The sequence below is a fragment of the Sitophilus oryzae genome, unplaced genomic scaffold, assembly GCF_002938485.1.
Source record: "Sitophilus oryzae breed Bouriz unplaced genomic scaffold, Soryzae_2.0 scaffold_810_pilon_pilon, whole genome shotgun sequence".
Taxonomy (NCBI): domain Eukaryota; kingdom Metazoa; phylum Arthropoda; class Insecta; order Coleoptera; family Curculionidae; genus Sitophilus; species Sitophilus oryzae.
The window spans coordinates 2155160-2175934 of record NW_022147429.1 but is presented as its reverse complement, the minus strand read 5'-3'; the positions used below and the strand labels follow the sequence as shown (position 1 = coordinate 2175934).

Sequence of the window (20775 nt, the reverse complement as noted above, 5' to 3'; positions counted from 1 at the left end):
AAACTTTCTATTCTTTTCTGGTTTTTCTATATAAGGTATTAATTTTTGACAAATTTTATGTCAGTTCTCAGTAACTGACGTCTAGAGTTCTATCTCGTCAAAAATAGCATCGATAGTCATTCCCCAGCCGCCTTTGACGCCGTTTTTTCTCGATCATACGATACTATTTGGTTTATTTTTGACCACGCCTATTTTATTTTATTTGACAAGATACCGTATGATCGAATAAAAACGGCGTCAGCGATGGCTATGAAATGAAGATCGCTGTCATTTTATGTGTAAATTTATATGGGAAATGTCATCGATGTTCATTTCATAGCCATCGCTGACGCTGTTTTTTCTCGATCAGACGGACCAGCGAAATTTGGTTGACTTGATAATTCCTTGGTAATTCCGTTGCCATGGTAACTAAGTAAAACGTTAATATACTTACCAAACCAAACCAAAATCAATTATTTCGTTAATAAGTATTCTTCTATAAAAAAAAGTATTCGTCAGAAGGTTCAGCATTTAAGCGAATAATAAGAAATTTAAGACTTTAAGTTAAGTATTTGGAAGTCCATAAACTTTTTTTTTGATAATCTGGATGTTTTAAATTTTGTCTTTTTATACATTTTTTTAATATGTATTAGTTAACAATACAGTTAGCAGATACTAGCAGAATGCCTCAAACCCTATATCCTACCACAATACCACCGGAACAGACAGGAACAAATATTTAATATCAGGCAGATCATAGAAAAAGCTTCTGTTACATCGAGTATACTAAGACGTTCGCACAAACTGTGGAACCACAATGACCAGGTCAGAGTAGAAGACGTTCTCACCGAGCCTTCTAGTGTTAGCAGAGATGTTAGACAAAGACGTATACTAAGCCCTATGCTCTGAATAGATAATGAGGCGTGCCTTAGATAAATGGGAAGGAATAATAACGATCAACGGTGTCAAAATTAACAACCTGCGGTACGCTGATGACACTACACTGATTGATGGTGATGAAAACGAAATGCAACAACTCCAAGATAGAAGATCAAGATAATGTTAGTAGACAGACAAAACCAAAACCAAAACAGATCAAATACAAGGAAGATCAATAACAACAAAACGGTAAACACGTACACATATCTTGGCGCTCTCATCACGAATGAGAGTGGATGTGGTGAAGAGATTAAAAGAAGATCCGCACTAGCTAAGCAAGCTATGACTATGACGAAGTTCACAAAGATATGGAAAAGTCATCGTGCCACACTTAACACCAAAATAAGACTCGTCAGAAGCCATCAAGCAATCGGATAAGAAGAAAATATAGATGCATTCGAGATGTATTATTGGCGTCGAATGCTAAGGGTCTCTTGGACTGAGAGAAGAACTAATATATCAATCCTCCAACAGATTAGAATAAAAAAGGCTCCGCACTATTGTCGCAGAAAACATTGCTAGGTTTTTTGGCCACATAGCCAGGCGGGATGGGTTTGAAAAACTGACGCTGGAGGACATGGTGCAAGGAAATGAAGCCTCTGCCGACTAAGAAAAAAAAGAAGTTAATAATAAATTCCGATACTTATAAAAAATAAAAAAAAGTTAAAATATTTTAACAATAATTTTGACAAACAAAAAAACAACTAAAGTCAGTTTATGTTGTTTCGGGAATTCTCGGATTCTCCGTATTCCTCGTAATTACCCAATATATTACGCTTGATCCTCGAATAGTACGGCGTCGCTCGGTTAATACGGATTTCAACAGCGCAGCGGTGTAAAAGATCGCGCACACTATACCTGCACGGACCGGCACGGACCAGACCAGTAAAATCTACCGGTGAAGGTGACCGTGTTATTTAATAGAGTACAGCACACTAGACCAGTACTAGCACGTACCGCCACAAGCCACGACCGTCAAAACAGGTCGTGTCGGTTAGGGACAAATATGACCGGCAATATTTATGCCTGGTCGTGCTGGTCCGACCTAATGTGCGCACCGGCGAACCAGCACACCTCCACAAACATGCAAATATTGAAGGGTTTGTCAGTATTTCGAGTACGCTAGCTGGCTCAAGTCGCATGATGTAGGTTAGATTTCGTTTATTTTTGTTCGAATTATAAGAAGTACTTTGTCAATGGAGATGGAGAGAAATATCTTTTAGTCCTTAAAATTTAAAAAAAAAATATATATTTTTTTTATTTTTAAAGTAAAATAACTCCTAAATTTTGAACTTATTTTAAAAACGGTAAAGAAAAAACGTTGCTTTATCGAGATTTACCAGCCCTAAAAATATTTGCACTTGTTTAAGACTCACCCTGTATAGGAATGATTTTATTCTCTTAGTTCTCTTAAAAATAGGTTCGTTTAGCGCAGAATAATGCAATGATGTATCAGTATTCTAAATATATACACATTTTATCCTAAATTCTATTTATACCTTGAAACCTTTCAAGTAAGAGGATTCCATCTCAATTATATATTTATGGAAATGTTCTATATTTATAATTCAGACCCTCCGATTTATACTGCTATATTTTATCTGTTTACCTTTACAATAAAATGATCGAAGGGATAGAATTATAGAAAAGGTCAAATCTCAAACGATTATTTCTAGCATTTAATGTTTGGACTGAAATAAATTTTGCACGACTGAAATGCATTACTATTTTACGAGCTATTTTATGAGTATTCTGTCAACTCATTTTTTTTTCCCGTAATTCCACTGAAATATGATGGAAACCTGTCTAGATAACTGACGAGATCATTCAGTTTTACACTAAAACTGTCATTTAGCTTACTTAAATAATATGGACAATTACCCCATCTTTAATAATATGCGTTTAAAAATCTAAAACACTCAGATGCAAAAAAAACGCAACAGAGAAATTTTTGGTCAAATTTAAAATATTTTTGTTATGTTTAGATCTATTTTCATGATTTTTTTAGCAAGCTGTATATTATAATTTTATCAACTTTAATTCTTTAACTCAGTTTTTTATAAACTTTAGTGTTTGGCATATTAACAGGGTTAATCGAGGGGTTAACTTTAAAACACCCTGTGCAATAATTTCGTGTGTTCTAATTAAGTTCATATATATATATGATATATATAAATATATATATATATATATATATATATATATATATATATATATATATATATATATATATATATATATATATATATATATATATATATATATATATATATATATATATATATATATATATATATATATATATATATATATATATATAGTCGGTTCAGAACATTCTTCCGACACCTAACCTCCACTCTTGTCTATTTAGCCAGAGATCATCAGGTATTTCTCTATTTTCTAGTTCTTTATCCACACCCTCCCTCCAGCTTCGTCGCGGCCTTCCTCTTTTATTTCTGCCTCGAGGTGTCCACAATAAAATTTGTTTTGGTATTCTGTGATCGGGCATTCGTTGCACATGACCAAACCATATGAGTTGTTGAATAGAAAGAGATAGAAATAGAAGAACAGGCGGGTTTTAGAGCGGAAAAGTCTACTGTGGATCATCTGTTTACCATAACACAGGTCTTAGAGAAAAAAGCGACAAAAGATCAATAAGTACACTTACTATATATAGACCTCCAAAAGGCTTATGACAGCATACCATTAAATAAATTGTGGGAAACGTTGGAAATAACTAATATAAATGTCAACCTACTTAAATCAGTTAAGAACTTATACCACCGTACATGCTTATACCAGTACACCACAGCTAGTATAAAAATACGAGACTCATTGTCAGAAAGCATAAAAATTACAAAAGGCCTCAAGCAGGGATGTTGCCTATCTCCTATACTATTCAAAATAGACCTGCAACAAGCTATATATATATATATAGTCGGTTCAGAACATTCTAATGAGGACACCCTATACACCCGTTTTCGGACGACCGAAAGAGGAGTATAAGAAATGGGGGTAGGAGGTAAATATCACCAAAACTGAATGTATGACTGTAGGGGGGCCACAAGAGAACATAGTCTTAGAGGATGGAAGCGTGATAAAAAAACTGTGACAAATATAAATATCTCGGATTAAAAATAACTAACGATGGAAAACTCGACAAGGGTATAAAAGATCGAATAATGCAAGGCAGAAGGGCAATATCTATATTGAATGGTGTACTGTGGGATCAAGGAATCTCTAAAGCTAATAAGAAGAACATATATAATACGGTAGTGAAAAGCATAAAAACTTACGGAAGCGAAGTATGGCAGTTGAAAAGCAGAACACAGAACATGCTATTAGCGACCGAAATTGATTACTGGAGGAGATCTGCTGGAAAATCGAAAAGAGAACAAATAACCAACAACAGAGTAAGGGAGATTATGGGAGCAGAATACACAATTGTGGACGTGCGTGAATTGTGGATAAGATATTTTGAACTATATACTACTATAAATTGCCCATCATGTTCGAAGTTTGGTAAATGCTTGTCAGGAGGGTTAGAGGTCGCTAAGCTGTACCAGCTTCATTAAATGAACTTCGCTGTGTTCTTAAAGAAGAATGGGAAAACATAACACAATATGATATATACAGCCTCGATGACAATATAAACGGACGTATACAGGCAGTTATAGTAGCCAAGGAAGGCAATACAAAGTATTAGGTTATTTTTTACAATATTTATTACTGTTTATGTAGTATCTTAACTTAGTAGTTTAATCATCTGCTGATGATGCTAACATGGTTAGCGAAACGCGCGTCCAGTGTAAAAGTAAAAGTGTTTAGGTGTATTGTGGTGATTTAGTTTTTAATTTTGCTGTGTAACACCAAAGGTTCCAACCCCTAACTGTAATAATATGTATGTACAGCTTGCTAAAAAATCATGAAAATACCCAATAATAATATAACACTTTAAATTTGGGCAAAAATTTCTCCGTTGCGTTTTTTTTGCATCTGAGTGTATTTTTACATAGTTTCTTCAGTATACGTTGTTCAGTATTTTTATAAATTTGTTTAGATATATTTCATGATTAGTAGGTACCAAAGAATACTATTTACACAATTAGATTTGCCTGTTTGCAAAAGAACTTTAAATCATAAATATACAATTTTCTAGTAAAATTCCATGTTTCTTCTTTTCAGGTTCATTATCCTTCTGGCAGGGGCGTACTTCACACGACCGTAAAATCACACGACCGGGCGGCATATTCGTAATTCGCCGACACATTAGCCGCTCGGATTAGGTCGGGTACAGCGACGGACGGTTGATAATAAGTACTGACGTATTAGACTAGTCCTAACTCTTATGCGTCGGTGATTTACGAAAACAAAATACTGTTGCCTGCATATTGTATTACAGTATAGCTTATGGTAAATCGAGAACTGTTAGAAAATAATACAAAACTAGACTTGAACAGAAATTATTTTTAATACTAAAATTAAATTTTACGGTGTATTCCATTTAAAATAAGCAATATGATTTTCAAAAATTTTATGAAGCAATTTTCAATTTGTCATTTTTAGTATAAAATTCTAACTAAAATGTTGTTAATTTAAAAAAATACTTTCTGTTAAATAAATTATGAATGGCGAAATGATGGTGGATTACTCTGTATATAGAAATTACTAAACAAGTCTAAGAAAAACATAGTATCTAAAAATATATGAATAGAAAAAAATTAAGACATATTTTTATTTTTTGGATTAATTACCTCCTAATCCCATATTTTTTTAATTTTGTGTCTGAAAGAAATTGTTTTATAGTTACAAATAATTTTACTGGACAGTCTATATTTCGCCTAGTCTAAGTTCTTTTGCGGCTCGCTTTCCTATTTTTCTCTTGTTTGCCATCAAAATGGCAGTGATAAAATCTCTTAAATGCTTATTAGTCGTAGTCTCAGAGCTAATCTCAAAATGTTTATGAAACTATTTCAAAAATTTCTTTTGTAACATTTACCAAGGCAGTTATCCATTCTATAATAAAATAAAAATAAACTAAAATTTACTCTGAACCATTTTTAAGCTTCCATGCCGATAATAGAATGATTGGAGCCTTAATAAAGGGTAAGTTAAATTTTAAGACTTATCACAAGTACCAAATGATCGAAAAAAAACAGCGTCTAGTTGGTTTGGAAATGACGATCATTGTCATTCCTTATATAATTTTACATATAAAATGACAGCTATCTTTAATTCCAAGCCAGCTCTGACGCCATTTTTTTCGATCGTATGGTATACCTAGCATTCACATGAAAGCGCATAAGACTTTTGCGCAGTATAAACAAAAGCATGTTATATGTGCTATTACTATTTATTTTGTATTAATGATACATTCATAACATTACTGTTATTATTGATTTTTTTTGCAAAAACAAACATATCTAAAATCTGTTTTTATCAATAATCTGCAACCTCAGTTTATCGTGGGTATTTATTTATCAGGTACAGCTAGTAATGTCTTAAAATCCATGTTTTTGAATTAGCAATCTGCTCGAAATGTGTTAATCACTGGAAAACAATGAAAACAGACGATTACTGATTGATCATAAAAAAATGCGAATACCCATTACAGATGCAGATCAAATTAATCCAATTTACAAACTTGCAAAGAAAGCAACAATATTTTGAGCGCATCGTAAATCGCCGACGTATTAGTCTAATACGTCGGTACTTTACGCAGCACCCGAACTATCCCGAGCGGCTAATGTGTCGGCGAATTCCGAATATGCGACCGGGCGCGAAGCGGTACTCCGCACCGTATTTATATTTTTGAAGTACTCTGTAATTTAATCTACAACCTAACCGCAACTTCTGTAGTTGCCAGGTTTACGGCAGAATTGCTACTGAACCAAAGTCGCTGGATACACAACTACTACGACCCATGTCAAATATCCCTAAATAAGAATAATGGGCTCTTTCACTATATTTTGGAATTCGCATAACTGAATAAAGCAATTAATTCTAAAATTTTTTGCTATCTCACTTTCGAAAAACTTGAAGTCGTTCTTAAGAAAATAAGTAAAAACAAAAAAGCCCAGAATAAAAATCAGCACTTTATTTTTAATACGTCACACCTGGCATGTTGAAAAGCGGCAACAGCGCCGGGCCACCATGCTGACCTGCGTAAGGTTATCAGATGACGCCCTGTCGAATTCTGGTTCTGGTACGACCATGATGGAACAAATTATCAAAAAATAACAATTTAAAACTTAAAATTTGATTACAAGCTTTCACAAACGGTGTAAACAAAAAATTTTACCTCAAATTTATTATTCAACGTGCACGTCAAATCAAATCGCAATGTTGCCAGTTGTTGGCTGGCGCACGAGCACGGTTCTGCAATGTGATTGGGCGTATTTTTTATACGTCATCAATTGGCACTTTAATTTAATTATTCCAAATTAAAGCAATTTAGAGGGCCTATAAAAATTACTCAATGTCATGGAACTAATTTTTTTTGGATAAATATACTGAAAATAGTCTTCTATTTCAGATTTTGTGCTTGAATTGGGTATTTTATTTTTTGTGAAAGAGCCCATTAATGGCTCCACCGCCCTCCGTCCAATGGATATTTTGCGAGGGGTATTTCGCAGGGGAATTTTGGTGTACAACCTCTAGGAATTAGTGGGGAATTAGTAGGGAATTAGAGGAATTACTAGGGAATTAGAAGAATTAGCGGGGAATTAGTAGGAAATTAGAGGAATTAGTGGGGGATTAGTGAAGAATTAGTGGGGAATTAGAGGAATTTAGTGGGGAATTTGTTAGCTTATAGATGATAGTAACTGCATCGATACAAATACTTCATTGAAAAAATTACACAAAATCGATATCCAGAATGAGGATAATGTTCTATCTAAATGGAATAGAAAAAAATATCAAAGGTGTGAGAGGGAGAGACGACCTAGAAAACAATTGGTAGATGACCAAAGTTTAATCACGGATTACTTTTTCGTCACTGAAAAAGTGAGCGAAATAATCATTACAAACAGTGAACTAGCGAAGGAACTTTTGGAGAATATAAGTGAATTAGAAACTGACCAAAAGACTGATATACCGCGACTTCTCAAAACTTTGCAAGATGTATCACTCAAAAATTATACTTGCTCAAACAATCAAAATAGGTACGATGAGGCTACAAAAAAATTCGTGGTGTATTTCTTTTATGTCGCAGGTTACTTTACGAAACACTACAATCAAATTTGAAAATAGCTTACCCTCAATTTCTAGAATTAATAGATTCGTGGACGCAAAAAACGACGCCCTACAAGAAGGTGAATTTGATTTTAAAGGCCCCTCGTCTTTTAAGGGCTATGCGTTTAAATACTGATTTGGTATCTCCTTTAGCAGAAAAAAAAACATATTCCACACACAAGCTGCAGAGCCCCTACATTCTTCGTCACTTCTAGACTGGGAGTGGTATCAGTGTAGCCGAGGGATGTCTCACTATTGGAATTACATGTACATTTTCTTGGCAGTCGCTGGCAGTCATTGGCAGTCTTATGGCAGTCGCCTATAATAATTACATGGCAGTCTTCTTCGTAGTCATTGGCAGTCGCTTGATAGTGAAAGCTAATTTTGGCAGTACGTGTACATTTTTTAACCGAGTGAGACACCCCTCGAGTGTAGCATAGACAAAATGAAGAATGCTATGTACAGGATACCACTCATATTTTAACAAAAATGCGTAGACGTTTCCTAAAACCGAAAATAAATCTACCGATTGGAAAATACACTGCCACCTCGGATCATTTCAGGGAATTGGTCCTAAAGGTTTCAAAAGATAAATACTCAAAAATGAAGACAAGATTAATTTTGCCTCCGCAGAAAAAAAGTGTAGTCTGATAGTAATTGAACAACTTAATAAGGAAATTCCAAAAAGTAAAGGGAGTGTGGCGTATCTTAAACTTATGAATTTCGTTAAATCGTCGTTCCTCGATTCCAGCACTGTTTTGCGTATTCGGCTATTTCGCATCTGGTAAATTAATGTTGCAAAAAACTAACACAAGTAAACAAAGTCAAGTTTAAACGAACAGTGAACTTTGAGTTGATTTCGGGTCAGGAACAAAAACAAGTCAAATCAAAACAAAACAAAACGTTCAATAACCGGCAGACAAAACGCACGATCGGTAACACAACCTTCTCGTACGACTGCTAAACTGTTACTAATGATTAAAAACTCCGAGTTAAGACGAGAAATATTAAGCATCGGCATTCTTGGTAGCCAAGCCTGTGAATCCTTATTTCGTTCTGCAAAATCCATGACCTCTATTTATTCAACAGTAATCAATTTTAGTATAAAGGATATGCTGCACCGAATTGAAAGAATTAGCACAATAAATTATACCATAAATGATCTAAGGGGAACTTTTGCATTTTCAAGAGAAGACAGTAGATTAAAAAATAGACTGAATGAAGAAAAATTACCACTGGAAGAAGAAGTTCTCAACTTGGATATCAAAATTATAGTCGAAGAAGCTCTCCAAATGGTCGTAGAAGATATGAATCGTTTTGGAATCAATGCCAAGGAAAACGACTGGAAATATATGCAGATACCATTATTTACAAGACTGAAGAAAAATGGCTAGGACAACGAAGATATTGACGAAGACGATGTTGAACTTAACGAAAATTCCGAGGAAAATGAAATTGACCAAGATGTAGCAAATTGTGTCAATAATGAAGATTGTATAATTATGGACAAGGTCGCGGACTTAATTTCTAACGAGATCCCTAATCGCGAATGTGATGATTCTTTGGAAACAAGTTCCATAAGTTAAAAGATTTATCACAAAAAGTACATAGCATATCGAAAAAATCACCTTATATACAACTCACTCTTGGCAAGAAATTTTCGATTATTAAAAAGTCATCGTACTGCTGCTCCAATTTATCGGAAACTGATGGACTCGATATACATTTAGTAAACTATTACGCGGTTTTCTATGACCAGTCGTGGTTTATTGGTCGAATGATTGAAGATAGAGGAAATACAAATTATAAATTTAGGTTTCTGAAAGCAGAGCTCGACAGTTTAAAGGTCGATTCTCACTATACCTTCCATATCAGCTCCCTTCCCTTTCCCTTCCGTTTACATAAAATATTATATCATGTAAATGAATAGGACAATGCACACTATCCGTTCCGTTTCCCTTCTGTTCCATACATTTTTTGTCGGACGGACTGAAGCGTATCGGAAACAGCGTTGTCAAGTTCTTACATTTGTACCAGCTCTGTTAAAATATTGCGGATATTTATTAAATTTTTCACCTCTAAATTAAATCTATTACCTTTATCAAAAGATACAAATTTTTAAAATAAAACTTTCGTAATGATATAATTTGTATAATAAAAAGTATGGAACTGATACGGAACGGATATGGAATGGATATGGAATGGAAACGGACGGTATAGTGAGAATCAACCTTTATTTGGCCCAAGCAGGAAGACACCGATATCGTTCATAAAGAATTTATTATTTACGGTCCTATAAATTTGATTGGTGATGGCCCATTCCAGTTGAAGCGGACAGATCAAATAAATATCAGGAGAAGGTATGAAGCATTTAAAAAATAATAACCGTTTAATTTTGTTCGATAATATCAAAATATTCCACAAGAAATGTGTTCAGTTCTTTAACTTTTTTTATGTTTTTTTTATAAAAAAATATGGTATTTGTTTAGAGTTTATTTATTTCAAAACCGAGGGTTATATCTACAGCAAACACTATAGACATTTGTTGAATAACTTACCATCATGTGTGGTCTAGTTTATGTAAGTTATTCGGTGAGGAAATTAGTAATAGTAGGGGAATTAGTTGGGAATTAGGGGAATTAGTGGAATTAGTTGGGAATTAGCGGAATTAATTGGGAATTAGGGAAATTACTTTGGGAATTAGAGGAATTAGTTGGGAATTAGGGGAATTAGTATAAATTTTGGGAATTAGTATACAGATTTTATCCTGTGGTTTACCCCTCGATATTTTGTTTTAACAAAATTAGTAAAATTGCGGTACAAAATTCCGGACGCGCCCGCTCGAGGGTTAAAAAACTAGAAAAACGGTAAGAGGCTCACTAAACGGTAGAAGACTCACTAACTAACTAACTAACTATATTAACTATACTAACTAATAAAACCCCAGATAAAACTTCTAGTAAATACCAGTTAGTTTTACCAGACAGGAACAAACGTTCAACATAAACGGTAGAACGGTCATGTGAAAATCGCATCTTTGGAGCTTCACTTGTACACGAGTAACACTCCAAAACATACAAAAATGGGATATCCTGTACATCAAAAAATTAAATTTTCATACATCTGGTACCATACCAAATAATCGATAAATACACGTGCCTAAATATGGATCATTCGTATAAGAAGTCGTATTCTATGTATAATATAGCAGGTTAGGATCAACACCGAGGAATCATTTATCTGCTCGATTTCCAAAAAGAAAAGTAGGCGGGACAGACGTTAAAGTTCAAATGTCAAACAAGACATCCTTCAATTCAGCGATATTATTTGAGAATGGATTTTGCGTAGCAAATGGAGGTGAAAAATTAATTGCCGCTTCAACTGTTATCCGTTAGTAATAAGAGAGGGCTGTTTTATTGTGTTTTGCAATATGCGAGATTAATGTGATATGTCCCCTTGAATTCAAATTTATTAGTTGTTGTTTTTTGTCGTCGTCGGTGACAATGTGCTAAAACCCTTGATGAAGGGAAGATGTAGATCAAATATAAACTGTAATTCAGGCAAGTGCTTTGTAATTTTATTGAAAGATAATGATTTTCTGGTTTTGTTCTGATTATTTGATTATTAAAATCCCCATTGATAAGTGAAGGACGTTTATAATCGATTTGTAATGTAATTTGATAATATTACTATTAAAATAATAATTGTTGTTATCATAATCGTCATTATCATCATATATAGCCTTATTTATCCGGTAAATATACGATGATATTTTCCTTTTTGCATAGTTTGATATCATTGATGTCTTTCGCTATTGTCTCTGAAACCCTTTATTTTGTTTGGTTCGGTTTTCTTTCTAATCTCATAGTCCCAGTATAGATTAGAGTGATTTTTGGTGCTTTCTTACTTCTCAGCATCTTATCAGCATCTTCACAGGTACCATTGTGTAATTTTGGTGAAGCTCATGACACATTCATTGCGATTTGAGGGATTTTCTGTAGACCCTTCGAATTTGATATTCCCTGTAAAAGATGTGGTATTGCACTTCAAAAAATAAAATATAAATCTGTTTTCCATTAAACTGAATCGTCGATAAACACACGTGCCTAAATATCTATCATTTATATAAGAAATCGTATCCTATGTATAATATAGCAAATTAGGATCAACCCTGTGGATCTTTTTATTTGTTCGATTTCCAAAGAGAAGAGTAGGCGAGACAGACGTTGAAGTTGAAATGTCAAACAAGGCATCCTTGTTCGCTGAGAATAGCTTTGTGTAGCCAAGTGGAGGTGATAAATTAATTGCCGCTTCAAATGTAATCCGTTTGTAGCAAGAGAGGGCGGTTGTATTGTGTTTTGCAATACGCGGTATTAATGTGATATGTCCCCTCGATTTCAAATATATGAGTTGTTGTTTTTGGTCGCCATCGGTGACAGTTTGTTCCCTTAATGAAGGGGAGATTTCGATCAAATATAAACTGTAATTAACCAAGTGCTTTGTTGTTTTATTGGAAGATAATGTTTATCTCTGATTTGTTCTGATAATTTGATAAATCGATTTGTATGTAATATGATATTATTATTAAAACAATCATTGTTATATTCATCTCGTAAATACGATATCTCCCTCTGCATATTATTATAAGTTTTTGGCTATTGTCTCTGATGCCGTTTATTTTGTTTCAGTTTGCTTTCTAATCTCATAGTCCAATTTTAGATAAGTGGTGCTTTGGTGCTTTTTTACTTCTCAGGTACCACTGTGTAATTTTGATGAAGCATATTTTGTCAGCTCTTCTCACCCGTGACCCATGAGGGATTTATTTCTGTAGACCCTTCGAATTTGAGTTACCCTGTAAAAAAATGTGGTATTGCACTTCTCATTAGTCAAATAAAATATAAATTTGGTTTCCAATATTCTAAATTGTCGATAAAGACGCGTGCCTAAATATCTATCATTTATATAAGAAATCGTATCCTATGTATAATATAACAGGTTAGGATCAGCCCTGTGGATCCTTTTATCTATTCGATTTCCAAAGAGAAGAGTAGACCAGAGAGACGTTAAAGTTCAAATGTCAAATAATGTAATAAATATATCCTTGAGTTCAACGATACTCACTCAGAATAGCTTTTGTGTAGCAAATGGAGGTGATACATTAATTGCCGCTTCAACTGCAATCCCTTCGTAATAAGAGAGGGCTGTTGTATTGTGTTTTGCAATACGCCGGATTAATATGATATGTCCTCTCGATTTCAAATTTATTAATTGTAATTTTTCCTCGTCATCGGTGACAATGTGCTAAAACCCTTGATCAAGGGAAGATTTAGATCAAATGTAAACAGTAATTAAGGCAAGTGCTTTGTTATTTTACTGAAAGATAATGTTTTTCTTGTTTTGTTCTGATAATTTGATTAATAAATTAAGGACGTTTATAATCGATTTTTATGTAATTTGATAATATTATTATTAAAATAATAATTGTTGTTATCATAATCATAATTATCATCATATGTAGCCTTATATATATCCGGTAAATACGATGATATTTTCCTATTTGCGTAGATTCATATCATTTGATTCTATGTCTTTCGCTATTCTCTCTGAGGCCCTTTATTTTGTTTCAGCCTTCTTTTTTTGCCTTCTAATCTCATAGTCCCAGTTTAGATTAGTAACCATCTGTGACTTTTGGTGCTTTTTTATTTCTCAGCACCTTCTCAGGTGCCACTTAATTTTGGTGATCCATATTTTTTCATCTTTTCTCGCCCGTGACCCATTCGTTGCTATTTGAGGGATTTATTTCTGTAAAGCCTTCGAATTTGAGATACCCTGTAAAAGATGTAGTACTGCACTTGACAAAGACACGTGCCTAAATATATATCATTTAGATAAGAAATAATATCCTATGTATAATATAGCAGGTTATGCCAACCCTGAGGATCCTTTTATCTATTCGATTTCCAAAGAGAAGAGTAGACAAACGTTAAAGTTAAGAGAGAGACAGACGTTCAAATGTCAAACAAGGCATCCTTGAATTCAGCGATATTCACTGAGAACGGCTTTTGTGTAGCAAATGGAGGTGATAAATTAATTGCCGCTTCAACTGTAATTCGTCCGTAATAAGAGAGGAGTGTTGAGTTGTGTTTTGTAATACGCCGGATTAATGTGATATGTCCTCTCGATTACAAATTTATTAGTAGTTGATTTTCGTCGTCATCGGTGACAGTTTTTGCCCTTAATGAAGGAAATATTTAGATCAAATATAAACAGTAATTAAACAAGTGCTTTATTGTTTTATTGGCAGATAATGTTTTTCTCAGTTTTGTTCTGATAATTTGAAAACCAAAAAAAAACCAAACCCTGTAAAAGATGTGGTATTGCACTTCAAATAAGTCAAATAAAATATAAATCTGTCTTTTAATATAATAATCGTCGATAAAAACACGTGCCTAAATATCTTTCATTTATATAAGACATCGTATCCTATGTATAATATAGCAGGTTAGGATCAACACTGTGGATCTTTTTATCTATTCTTTTTCCAAAAATTTATTAGTTGTTGTTTTTTATCATCATCGGTGACAGTTTCTTCCCTTAATGAAGGGAAGATTGAGATCAAATATAAACCGTAATTAACCAAGTGCTTTGTTGTTTTATTGGAAGATAATGTTTTTCTCTGTTTTTTTTTCTGATAATTTGATTATCAAAATCCCAGTTGATAAGCTAAGGATGTTTATAATCGATTTGTATGAAATTTGATATTATTCTTAAAACAATCATTGTTACTATCAATATCGTCATTAACATCATATGTACCCTTATTCATCTCGTAAATACGATAATGTCTCCCTGTTTGCATATTATTATTTCATTTTCTCCTATGTTTTTGGCTATTCTCTCTGAGGCCATTTATTTTGTTTCGGTTTGCTTTCTAATCTCATAGTCCCATTTTAAATAAGTGTTTTCCAATAAACTGAATCGTCGATATAGACACGTGTCTAAATATCTATCATTTAGATAAGAAATAATATCCTATGTATAACATAGCAGGTTAAGATCAATCCTGTGGATCCTTTTATCTGTTCGATTTCCAAAGAGAAGAGTAGGCGAGACAGACGTTAAAGTTCAAATGTCAAACAAGGCTTCCTTGAATTCAGCGATATTCACTGAGAATAGCTTTTATGTAGCAAATAGAGGTGATAAATTAATTGCCGCTTCAACTGTAATCCGTTCGTAATAAGAGAGGACTGTTGTATTGTGTTTTGCAATACGCCGGATTTGCAATACGGTAATTAACCAAGTGCTTTGTTAATTTATTGGAAGATAATGTTTTCTCTGTTTTGTTCTGATAATTTGATTATTAAAATCCCCGTTGATAAGTTAAGGATGTTTAATCGATTTGTATGTAATTTGATATTATTATTAAAACAGTCATTGTTATATTCACCTCGTAAATACGATGATGGCCTCTGCATATTATTATTTCATTTGCCCCTAAGTTTTTGGCTATTCTCTCTGATGCCATTTATTTTGTTTCGGTTTGCTTTCTAATCTCATAGTCCAATTATAGATAAGTGCGACCTTTGGTGCTTTTTTACTTCTCAGGTACCACTGTGTAATTTTGGTGAAGCATATTTTGTCAGCTCTTCTCACTCGTGACCCATTCATTGCTATTCGAGGGATTTATTTCTGTAGACCCTTCGAATTTAAGATACCCTGTAAAAAATGTGATATTGCATTCCTCATAAGTCAAATAAAATATAAATCTGTTTTCCAATATTCTAAATCGCCGATAAAGACACGTGCCTAAATATCTTATCATTTATATAAGAAATCGTATCCTATGTATAATAAGTAGGTTAGGATCAACCCTGTGGATCCTTTTATCTGTTCGATTTTCAAAGAGAAGAGTAGGCGAGACAGACGTTAAAGTTCAAATGTCAAACAAGGCATCCTTGAATTCAGCGATATTCGTTGAGAATGGCTTTTGAGTAGCAAATGGAAATAATAAATTAATCGCCGTTTCAACTGTAATCCGTTCGTAATCAGAGAAGGCTGTTGTTCTGTGTTTTGTAATAAGCCAGATTAATGTGATATGTCCCTTCGATTTCAAATTTATTAGTTATTGTTTTTCGTCGCCATCGGTGACAGTGTGTTAAAACCCTAGACGAAGGGAAGATTTACATCAAATATAAACCGTAATTGAGACAAGTGCTTGCTTTTTGCATATACCTCCATTATCTGGATGCCCCAATATGGAACGCATAGAATTTTGCTTTCAAAATTGAGAGAAATGTTTTATAAAAAACGTATAAAGGGTTTCTTTCTTAGTAAATCTAACATTATATTAAATATATAGGTGCTCGGTGGCGTAGAGGTATAGGCTCTCGTCTACCAATCTGAAGGTAGTGGGTTCGAATCCCACACCCGGCATTTCATCAGCGGACTATTTTTTATTAAAATAAAAATAGTTTGGGTACCTAGGTCGACTCAGCCTTAAATGAGTACTTGGGATTCACAATCCTGAGATAATAATAGGCGGTTGAAGCGTAGTGCTAGCCACATTACCTTCCTTGTACACCGAACGGCTCTAGTATGGCAAGCTGTACCTTGCTACTCCCAAGGCGTTAAACGCTATATACGGGAGCTATTATTATTATATTAAATATGATTGAAACTTCAAAGTATTTAAGCTTCCTGAAGTTGGAACTTAGATGGGATGGGGGTATTTTATGTCTGCTTTTTCTATATACTAATAACCAATCATATCGATTTACCGGATTTTTAAGCGATATTTTTGTATTATATATTTACATAATCTTTATCCTTGTTTTATTTCTGTTTCAGCGATTATTACTTCACGGCGGTATCCTGGATCAGCCTAACGGAAATATCGGTGGTATGGTTGAACAGGCCACAAAACTTATCTGTGATCACAATATGTTCGAGTCCCAAGTGGGACTGCAAAGAGGTAAGCAATATGTTTTCCCTCCCGGGATCCCACATGCCTGGCTTTTATCTTTATGGCCCGTATCCTTTTTTTTTCTATTTCCTTTATGTTTGACTAACTTTTACCGCAGTAATAGTCACGATTCGATAGCGTGTTACGTTTCACCGTGGGGACTAATTTAATTCTGAATACTGCGCGTAAATGTTTTGCGTTATTTCCGGTGTGTAAATTTTTATATCTTAATGTGAGCACAACTGGCTAAAACAAAAAAATGCTGACATGGAGTCATACAGACACCATTATAGAAAATGTCTTTTTATGCAAAACTAGTTTTCTGTGGATTTTATGCCTTTTAATGAAAAACTACTATTCGTTTTACATTTTAAGGCATTGCTATTTATGACACATGTTATGGAAATTTGGAATTTTTTGGTAGCAAACAATCTCAAAATTCGATATGTTTCTTAAAAAATACTAAATACAAACAAAGAACCGTTTTGTACTTTCGTAAAATAGAACAAAACAAAAACTAAATACTAAATTGCAATATACAGGATTTTTCAAAACAAATGCGAAAAACTTCAGGGGTGATTCCTTGTTCAAAATAAAGGATAGTTTGCTTCATAAACGTTGGGTCAAAAGTCAACCATTAGTGAGATATCGCGGTACAAAGATGGCGGAAAAATAATGTTCTTATTTTTTATCTTGAAAACGAAAAGGGTTTTTTAAAATGAGTGGAAGGGGTTGAAATAAACTACCCCTATCATTCTTGTTAACGAAATTTAAAGAAAAATCTTATCAAACACATGTAAAAAAATTAATTTGGATAGTTTAGTTTGTTTAGAAACTTTTTTATCTCTTGTATTTTTTTTATAAAGCTCACCGATTTAAAATTAAAAAATAAAATGTAAAGCATTACATTTCAGGACTAAAAATATTTTTAGATTAAGAATCTAGTGATAATAATGATAATAATAATCTAGATAATAACGTATTGCAGTAGGGTAATGTCAAATAAAACAATATTAGAAACATCCAAAAAGTGACAGCGGCCGACTAGATTTTTTCCTAAAAAAAATACAGCTGCCCACTAGATTCTTTATCTAAAAATGTTTTTTGTCCTGACATGTAATGCTTTACATTTTATTTTTTAATTTCAAATCGGTGAGTTTTATCAAAAAAACACAAGAGATAAAAAAGTTTCTAAATAAACTAAACTATCCAAATTAATTTTTTTGCATGTGTTTGATAAGATTTTTCTTTAAATTTCGTTAACAAGAATGATAGGGGTAGTTTATTTCAACCCCTTCCACTCATTTTAAAAAAGTGAAAAAATTACCAGAAAGTGCGCTTTCATAACAGTAATGCTTCCGTAAAATTTCATTAGTCTATCTCTTTTCCTTTTCAAGATAAAAAATAAAAACATTATTTTTCCGCCATCTTTGTACCGCGATATCTCCCTAATGGTTGACTTTTGACCCAACGTTTATAAAGCAAACTACCCTTTATTTTGAACAAGGAATCACCCCCTGAAGTTTTTCGCATTTGTTTTGAAACACCCTGTATATAGATAGTATATACCTACAATTCACTGGCGGCACTGGGGTAAAAATATATAATTTTAAATAATATCCCCGAATCATTATACAAAATTCTGACAGCTTTACGTAAGTACATACGATAACTTTTTCTCTTGATTTTGATGCATATATGTCTAGCTTTATTGTGTTAGCTTCAAGTTCTGTCTTCGACTGCTCCATGATCGATTTTTCAGTTCTCGTTCAATTTCTTGCTTACTATCGGTTAATTGGTCGAATAATTGGAGACCCATATTACGTATACACATTAATACACACATGCATTTCATAATATACTGTATGATCGTAAGGAAACGGCAGCCAGTTGGCTTGGACATGATCGATAAAACTCCTCATATAATTTTACATTTAAAATGACAGACACACATCTCGTAACTAATTATGCTAGATTGTATGCTAAGAGGAATTCAAGTAAACACTCACCTCTAGTGTTAGTAGAAGTGCTTCCCCATACCTCATTGTGCGTATTGGAGTCACATCCCAATAGCAGAAGTAGTCGCCGTTGGCTGCAGAATCGCGCGAGCTCCTGTACTTACGGAGCTCGCATAATTTACCCTTTGCATCACCCGAAAAGAATGCAGAGGCAGTCACAATCTTTTTGACACAATCCTCGATATTAATTTGAATTTTGTAAATTCTGAAACATGTGTCTCTGATACACCCAGGGTTCTTGGACTAATACCATTACATGTTGATTTTTCTCAACGAGTCTTGTGGTTATGGCGGAAGACCCTTTTGCATGGTGCAAGTTTATTTGGGGATCCCATGCATTAGGTTTCGGAGGTATATAAGGACCCCCCTGATGTAGGGAATAAACAAAAAAATAATTCAAAGCGCAACAAATTTACAAAAAAATCAAATTTGTCATAGAAGCGTCAAACATATCTAACAAAAATGCGTTTCAAAATGCTGTAATAACGTCCTTTCCGCCTTTAATATATGAATATAATAATAATAATAATAATAATAATAGCTCCCGTATATAGCGTTTGATGCCTTGGGAGTAGGTACAGCTTACTAAAGTGGTAATTACTAACTTACTCTTGTGGTAATGTCACAAGGGGAGGATTACTCGGTCCCTTTATTTTGCCCGACAAAAGCCTCGCCGACCTGGAGGAGCATTATTTAAATCTTGGCGAACACGTGGGGTGGTACTTTCTCAGATGCTTAGAAACTCCCCTAACAAGGTGTTAAATACCTCAGAGGGGTGGCTGAGGGTCATACGTAGTAACTTGCTTTGTAGGAAACCCAGATGAAGTAGTAAAAAAATACATTATTGACCTCTACAGATGCTTGAGTGGATTAAAAAAGTCTCTTTTATTATTCGTCTTGAAGATATCGTTTCAATCATTTCAGTTTTTGCATTGTTAAATCCCATTCTGTGTTCTGTGTCCCATGAATGCTGACAAATGTTTCTTTTTTGCGAGAATCACCCTTTTTAAATAATCTTTATGTTCATTAATTCCAACATATAAAGGTCTACAAGTAGATGTTTGTCTACAAGTCTCACAGAATTGAATGAAAAAAAAAAATAAAAATCGCGAAATTTCTTTAGGTAAAAAAGGTAAGTTTCAAAGGTAAGGTTTCTTAAGGTAAAAAAATAAAGATTACTAAAAATCAAGCGTCTAGTGGCTATTAGTAACTGACGAAGTTGTACGAATGACTTTTTATTGCATTGGGTTCAATGGTTGCGATTCTCTGTAATACTGCTTCAAAGGTCTTGATTATTATTGATAATTTAAAATTGAGTCTCACAACGCAGTTGTTCTTGGTTTATAATAATTTATAACAAAGTTGCTGAATAGGTCTTACCATAGACACTAAAGAGTTAGGCAGGGATGTGACTTAGCGCCTCTCCTATTCAACATCTTCATGTCAGTCGCTCTTCATTATATTGGTCAGCAAACTGCAGGAAAGAGGATTGGGTATTAGATACAGATACGACGGCAGTCTGTTCAACAAAAAGAGTCAGGGCAAAAACACGTACAAAATTCGGCACAGAACTTCAATACGCTGATGACTGCGCTTTAGTTGCAAAAACGTTACAGTAAGTGATGTTACTGTAATTCAGACAAA

The 20775-nt window shown here is 33.8% G+C and overlaps 1 protein-coding gene across 1 annotated transcript in view; it reads left to right on the top strand.

The window, feature by feature from the left end:
- The window catches only part of LOC115889082 (inactive dipeptidyl peptidase 10), a 259451-nt gene that overhangs the window by 164755 nt on the left and 73921 nt on the right, over positions 1 to 20775 (top strand). The window contains exon 9 of the mRNA XM_030908996.1: positions 16999 to 17122. Coding sequence (XP_030764856.1) covers positions 16999 to 17122 — 124 coding nt within the window. The remainder of the gene's footprint in view (positions 1 to 16998; positions 17123 to 20775) is intronic.